General features: G+C 39.7%; 1 protein-coding gene across 1 annotated transcript; it reads right to left on the bottom strand.

The window, feature by feature from the left end:
* Positions 1-1350: 1350 nt before the first annotated feature.
* LOC306851375 (prolactin-releasing peptide receptor-like) lies at positions 1351-5770 on the bottom strand. Its single transcript, XM_079387556.1, has 2 exons — positions 5553-5770; positions 1351-4485 (listed from the first exon to the last, which is right to left on the bottom strand). Exon 2 carries the CDS (start codon positions 4477-4479, stop codon positions 3346-3348), a length of 1134 nt encoding a protein of 377 aa, XP_079243682.1. The 5' UTR covers positions 4480-4485; positions 5553-5770; the 3' UTR covers positions 1351-3345.
* Between the last annotated feature and the right edge of the window lie 2261 nt (positions 5771-8031).

The raw sequence follows: 8031 nt of genomic DNA, 5'->3' as shown, positions 1-8031 counted from the left end.
TGACCTGTACACAAAGACTGAGCTCTTTTGATCTCTGGGCTTCGTTTTACTTTGTTTTCCTTCATCTTGAGGTCTTGCTGAAAAAAGCTTGTTTGTGTCTTTGAGAACCACTTTAAGGTCCTTGTTAAGTCAAGACGTGGTCAGAGAATAGTGCAAATCTAAAACCTGATACATTTTTTGAAATAAGGACATGAAATTTCACTCCTAGAATCCCGTTCTCCCCCTAGCCTAACTGATTTTTTCCAATTGTATCTTAAGCAACCAGATGTGTTTGACATTGGAACCAATAACAACAGCTGTTCTTTATGAAACCTTCTGTTGCAGGCCTTGAGAATATATTTGTTTCCACCACATCGTAATATCTGCATCTTCAAGTCTGCAGCATTCTTCTTTTACCTATTCCTTTGCAAAGCTGCTCTAAGCTTAATGACATCATTAGACCCAAACTCGCACTTCACTGATTTTCCTAATACATCCCGCAGGAATATATATATATATATATTTTTTGCTGGATAAAAGGGTTGGCCAGTTATGTTGATGTACCTCATGCTATATTTAGCAGATATTGAGATGTACTGGCATAGAAAAGAACATTCAGAAATGACATACCTTTAATATCTCACTTGTTTCTTTGAGTCAACAATGAGATTACATGAAAAGGAGATGGAAAATCTCCTCTAGAGTTTCAGAAGAAATCTCAACAATGCCACAAACTGTGCCCAGATTTTCCAAAGACATCCAAGTGTGAAATGTTAGCTGTGACTATATGCTTACTCATAATGCTCAACATGGGGTAACAAACTGTTGCTGCCTCTCACAGTTTCAACAAGGTCCTGCGGTCTATTTGTCATCTATTATGAATCATGCCTATTAGCATCATTGCCACCGCGCTTCCTATTCAAAGGGACCCATTGTATGAAATCAGGTGGTCCAGCCATGTTGACTGCAGGGAATACACAAGTTCTTATTAGGGAACCATTGGGGATCGGTGGCTAGGTCCATTTTTTCCCTGCATGCATTGGCCATCTTGCTCTTGGTGGACCTGTGCTGGGCTAGCAATCAGCGTTGGTGGCTAGATTTGATAATTAGCATGCAGAGACATTTGCAGGCGTATCTCGCCTGACATAATTGTACCAACTTCTGCTTCATCCTCTACCCACTGTGACAGTGTTTGTAATCACACAATTGTTGGTGCCTGCATTCATGTGAGAAACAGATGACTTTTGTTACTTGCTTGTAACAGTGTGCAAACGTCTTTCAGTCAATTACGATGTGTTGTGATATATATATATATATATATATATGATCATATTAGATACACTTTCTAATAAACGACAAGACTCTTTCAAAGACTGGTGAAAGTGTAGCCTTTTACTCAAACATTTACAAGGTAACACAGTTGCAAAAAGTCGACAGCAGATGTTATCTATGTGATTGTATTCACACAGGTCATAACAACATTGTTGTAGAAATGAAGCAGCCAATAAAATACAACACTGTATGCATTTATATTTTGTGTGTGTGGAAACTGTTGCTGTTGTGTGCTGAGTGCACACTGTGATTTTACTATGATTTCAGGGGTCATACATTTATTTTTCTTGTTGGTTACAGGAAGCTTATTATAATGTTTCGATTGATTAAATTTGTAAATTTGAGATGAATCTTAGCTTCCAGTGAAGTTCTGATAGTATTGTGCGTCCTACAATGTAATTGCTGCTACAATGGCAGTCTAATGAAGAATTAATTAGGGAACAGCCATTGATGACAGATGTGTATGCGTCAGATCAAAATCTGTCAGTTAAAAAGTTTAACTATATTATATGCAAAATAAATTTAATGTGATTACTTTTTATTAACATTACTTTTCCATATGATAATACTAAAGAAACTGCAATGAGCAGTCCATGATCTCTTTGTCCAGCCACAACTCCAGAATTATTATTTTTTTTCCCTGGCAAAACATTTCAATGCTAGTGCAATGAGATGCTTGAGATTGTTACGTTTAACTTCAATTTCACATTCAAATGAAGATGTAAGAACTGACAAGGACGAGGACTGAAGATATTTGATGTTGCATAGTTTACTTTGGATTTTACTCAAGATCTCACTGAGTCACATCATGCAATCTGAGAGGCAACTACTGTAAAGGATATGAAAAATTGCACAGTGTGCACCCAGCTTAGGCTAAAGAAAAAGAAAATCATGAAAAGTATGGCTTTATTTCTGTCACACAAACACATAAACACTGACATTCTACCATTAATTTCCATAAATCGTTTGGGTCATATACTCTTGTTAATTCATCTGAGAAATGGCTGACTTGATGAGTAATATAGTGTGGTGTGAATGCATTGTATAACATCTAATTAAGCCTATCTCACACCTCCAGAGAGCTGTCAAAATGAGACCTCAATTCTTACAGCTCTCCAAGGGAAACGGAAAACCACATAATAGCAAAACAACTGGCACTTGCTTCTGTGAAATTCTGTGAAATTATCATTATTTTTCCACTTATAAAAGGTCAGGCTCAGGCTCTTGAACATGTTATGGAGCTATATCTATCTTCAGAAATGTAGAAGTGTTCCAGTGCAAGCTACCTCGTATGTGTCTAAAGCAGAGCATGCAGTCCATTACCAGAGGCGAAAGGCTGTCATTTGATTGAACTCCGATTGCCGGAGCCCTCTTGAGAGTGTCTGGACTTGAGAGTGAGAGGCTCTGAGGGCAAGTTGCAGTGATCTATATCAGATGAGCAGTGATCCTTAGAGGATTGTGATGCTGATAGGGTTTATAAGATGTTCTGCATCATTTGTTTTCCGGTATGGGTGAGAGCTAAAGCGACAGCATTAATCACTTATCCTATAAATTAAGATACAGCTGGGTCAGAGGTGATGGAAAAGAGGTAACTCAGCCAAAACACCTGACATTTCCCTGGCTATAGAAAGAAGGAAGTGAAAAAAGCTGTCAACAACTAGTCATGGTTTGCTGATACTCTCCTTGGACATAGTGGGTTCAAGGACAGGGTATTCCCCAAAAGATTCATCTATGCCTCCAGAAAAAAGCTGCACTGTAAATTTTTGTTTAGTATCAGGGGTTTTCATTGAAGGTCAAAGGGATGCATGAGGGAATCTTGAGACTGGATCACTAATGTCCACAGAAACATCAAAACAAAGCTGAGAGCCTGAGTATTCTCTTTAGTCCTCATGAAAGAAAAGCCTACTAACAAAAAAGCCTCCGTTCTCATATAAGAACATCGAATATTGGCTGGAATACCACTCCAGTGCTGCGAAACCCCCTTAATGTCTGAGTGCTCCTTCTGATTAGTCTGTGCTGATGTGCCGTGGATCTTCAGAGGCAGCTGTCAGGGACGGGGCTCTCAGGTGAATGGCTCTCCTTCACAGCTACCTCAGAGATGAGCGTCAAGCAGGTGGCAGGGTTGCGGGAGGCACAGCGAGATAGTAGTTCCTGTCCACTACGTCTGCAAGGGCACAGGTAACCGCGCAGGTGTATGCGGACCTTGCTGTGCAGCGAGGCATAGATGAAGGGGTTATAGCAGGCTGAGCTCATGGCTATCAGGTGGCAGCTGACCTGCAGCATGTTGACGTAGCGCTTGTCCACGATCTGGAAGTCCGAGTCTAGATCCAGGAGGAGATTGAGGACTTGCAGCGGGAGCCAACAAAGGGCAAAGGCGAGGACAGAGGCCACCAGAAGGGAGAAAGTCTTGCGCCGTTGCTTGCTCCATCGCTGCTGGCTATGGGACGGCTCTCCAGGCAACGTGTGTTTGCGGAGGTGCACGCTGATGGCACAGTAGGAGATGCTTACAGACAGCAGGGGGATCATGTAGGACGCCAGCAAGAAGAAGCAGGAATAGAGTAGGCGCTGTCGTTCGGCTCCCAGCCAGAATTCCTCGCATACTACCAGCTCCATGCCACTGGGTCGCAGGTCCACGTAGCGTGTGTGGAGGGAAGGAGGAGCAGCGAGGGCCAGCGAAACTGCCCAGACACCCAATGCCACTGCACCACAGCCCCACACTGAGATCCGCCTCCGCACTGGGTATGCCACCACCACATAACGGTCCATGGCGATGGCGGTGAGGGATAATACAGAGGCGAAGACCGCTGCACCTTGCAACAGAGGAATAAGGTGGCACATTGGGCGGCCGAATGCCCAGCCACGTGCATCAAAAGCATACGATGCTGTCAGCGGCACACAGCTCAGGCACATCAGCAAGTCCCCAGCCGCCAGGTTGCCAATGAAGAAATTGGTGGCATTGTGGAGCTTCTTGTCTGCCAGAATACAGGCAAGAAGGAAACTGTTCCCAACACCAGCAACAACAACGACCAAGGCGTAGAGTGGAAAAAACAGAGGTTTGAAGCGCAAAAGCAGCTGGGTTCCTGAAAATTTATCCATGGGGTCTGTCCCATTCATAGCTCCGAGGGTTGCGTTAAAGCCTGCCAAAACTTGTTCCAGAAGAGGATCCATTTCAACCTGTGAAAAAAAACATTCATGAAAAACAAAGACAACCATCATGCACACACAGGTACACACTCACTCAGCTGTTAGAGATAAACTCAGTGTGAGATTGGCACATGGAAACGCTTTTGCCATGCTCTTGATGGAACCCCTTTTAAAGAGTCTTTCTCTTTCTGTCTCGATGAGACTTGAGCACCCTCTAAGCACAAAGCAGAAAGGCTGCGTTTTACACATCCAATTAATTGCCGAAGCAGACTTTTTTCCCCCAAGGTGAGTAATAAAGTCTAATTATAGTGTTATTATTTATCATTATTAAGAAGAATCTCTTAAGGTATTTACCTTTATTTAAATCCACATTGTCTGGCAGATAATTCACAAGGATCTACTGGTTATCAGGCCTTATGAATGGAGAAAATGAGCATTTGATGACTGTATAATTACTTCCTGAGTATACATCAAACTCCATTACACAGAATTTCAAAATGTGTGATTACATGAATACATGATTACAGTAGCAATCATACTACATGCTCAGCAAAATATGAGTGGAAAAGGCCAAAAAGTAACAATGATAATGAACATCACATGTAAATGCAATTAACAACTTATAAATGCATTATAATAATGCTAGTTTAGCATAAACTATGATCTGCGTTAAGATACAGTGTGTTCTTAATATGCTATCTTTTTGAACAGTGATAGAGATTAAGTATAAATGAAAAACTGCTATCAGTGTGTCGTGTTAGAAATGATATCCGATGGTGCCATCAGTTGCCAGTAAAGCTGACAGACAGCATGTGGTCAGAATTAGACAAAACAGACGCAGTGAATTGTTGTAGACTGATCAAATTTGAATTTGATATAGCATTAAAGCAATTGAACTTACAAACTTAAAATTTAAAAAGTCATTCATTTTTTAATAATAAATGCAACACTGATTCCACTATGTGTGAAACACATAAATTAAAAAGTGTTTTAAAAGCAATGCCAATTCAAGCACAGTTTTGAGAAGGCACATGCGATGTAAATGACAAGCAAGTGCGTGTTTGTCAGAGAAAATGCGAAAGACACAGAAAGAGTACCTGCTGCACAAAAGCTTGGTGGATAGCAAGGTGTGATTTTTGATGTCCTCTCAGTGTTCTTCCACAGTTGAGATGTTGTTAATCTCCAAATTTCCACATCCATAAATGATCCTCTGTGCCCAATTTTCCATGCAGTAGTGTGTATCTGATGTCATTTACCACTGTCTCACAGAGGGAGAGTGGTTAGTGAGGTGCAGACCACCAACCCAATGGTCTGTGGTGGAGGGGGTGCTGGGGGGATGAGAGGGAATGAGTGAGATAGACAGAGAGAGAGAGAGAGAGAGAAAGAGAGAGAAGGGGGAGTGACTCCGTCTTCTGTCACAACTGCAGTAAGAAAACTGAAAAGAGACACAGTTCTCCTACTGAGACCAACCTCCGTTCTTCACTCACTCTTTCTCTAGATTAAAATGCACACAGAGGCATATATTTCAGACGTATTCTTTCTAAAAACTCTTTTAATCTGAAGTCTTTAATCTCTCTTTGAGATCATTTTTCTCTTCCCCAGCGTGGTATCTGTGAGCAGCTGATAATTCTGGAAAAATCAGTTTGGCGATGCACGTGGTTGGAACACGAATGCACACCACACAGAATAACATATAGATATGAAAACACACACACACACACACACACACACACTGGTGGTGTTCAGTGCTGCAGTCGGGCGCTTCTTCAAATGGGCTTTTAGAAAATAAACACTTTTTTGTTGTGGTGGAAATCACGACACTTAGGGACGGCTAAATTTTATGTAAAAAAATGTAATCAATGCATTCCCCACACTCTCCCAGCTATTTATGTTCCAAGACCTGTACGCATATATGATCAAAAATGACAAAGATTGGTCTGCACCCTAAAAATATTTGTATTAAGTTAAAACAGGAGATTAAAAAAAAAACAACCACCACCGGGCCCTTATTCTTATAGATTCTAAGAATCCTCTCAGATAGCTCCTAATGTAGCTTAAACAATTTCTAACTAGGAGTCTTGGCTTAAAAGTGATTCAGGACCAATCTGAGAGCAACTCTGAAGGAGGAAAAGTCAAAAAATGTTTATCTTAATGAGAAGGCGGGGCTGATTTCTATGATGCAGTCTTTTGAAGACTGCGAATGGTTGGTTGTTCAAGAAGGAAATAAAAGAGCACTTTTAAGAGTATGGTCTATTATAAGCCCTCACTTTGAAATTACAGGCGTTTGTTATATCATCCTGTTCCTCTCTCTCTCACACACACATTATATATGTATATTATATTCTTTATCTTTTATTTACCATGCTGTCATTCTTAACATATTGTATAGGAAATGAACAGCGCCACAATAAGGTTCTGAAAATGCTGTAATTGTTTGTGTGATCACTTTGCTTATAGAAGTGAAAGACCCAAATCATCACTGCTGCATAGTTGCATTTTACCAAATATGTTAATGTAGTGATTACTTCTATTTCCGGCGCTATGGCATTTCTGCGTGGTGTTGGAGATGTTAGAGTGTCTCTAATAAGATCGGTCACAAACATGATCCCTGCACAATAATGTGTAGCGTCTTATTAATTCACTGTCATGCATTGTGTGCAACACATTTCTTCTCCCTCTTCATGTTTCGTCCATTTTCTCCACTGCTAAAGAAACTCTTAGGCCCCTTAAAAGTCCTCGTCTGTACTCCTAACAATTTTGGACCTTAAGAACTCTTTTAAGGTTTAAGATGCTTTCTGAATTACTTTTTTCTTTACTAGGATATCTTCTTTAATTTGAAGAGGAAACACCCCCATTTTTAAGAATATGAGTTTTTTCATGAATACGGGCCCTGATGTTTTGGCTATCTTCCTTCATTAATGTAATATTTTTTTGTTTCTCATTGATTATAGAAACAACACACATCAGATGATCATAATCAATCAATCAATCAATCCACAGACTCCAGCTCAACATCTGAAACAAATTGATGGGAAAAATAACACATCAGAGAGAGATAAATCAAAATTCTCATTTAAACCCAGAAATGACATCGTCTGTAAATAAAACATCTAAAACTCCTCTATTTGTTTGAGATAGTTGAGTTTTTTTTATCAATATCTTTATTTCCATTTTTGTACATCCATTTTTCAAGTTTTTCATGTAACATAGATTTTATTTGATTTACGCTTCATTTGAATTAATTAATAGTTTTAGCTTCAGTTGACAATAACAACAGTTTAAGACATTAGATTTGAACTATATTACATATTACACAGAGATTTAGATTTTGTTTGGCTGATCATAATTACAAAGTTTGAAATAATGCATATTTTGATAATAAATTTTCATGCTAAGTCTTGGACAAGCTAAAACAATAGAACATCTATCTATACAGTATATCTAAAAAATGTCACTTAAAGCTGAAATAGTTTAAATGTGTTAGTTTTAATAAAAATCAACCCCTGGGGCATGAAGCTAAAAAAAAAAGCAACCAGCTGCGCAGCAAAATGTCATCCAACTGTAATATCCTTCCAT

Source organism: Barbus barbus (genome assembly GCF_936440315.1).
Source record: "Barbus barbus genome assembly, chromosome: 31".
NCBI classification, from domain to species: domain Eukaryota; kingdom Metazoa; phylum Chordata; class Actinopteri; order Cypriniformes; family Cyprinidae; genus Barbus; species Barbus barbus.
Note: the sequence above shows the minus strand (reverse complement) of the source record. Positions and strands in the feature narration are given on the sequence as shown.

What these genes read in the sequence shown, in the direction of transcription:
- LOC306851375 (XM_079387556.1), bottom strand. Translation starts at nt 4,479, where the DNA reads ATGGATCCTCTTCTGGAACAAGTTTTGGCAGGCTTTAACGCAACCCTC.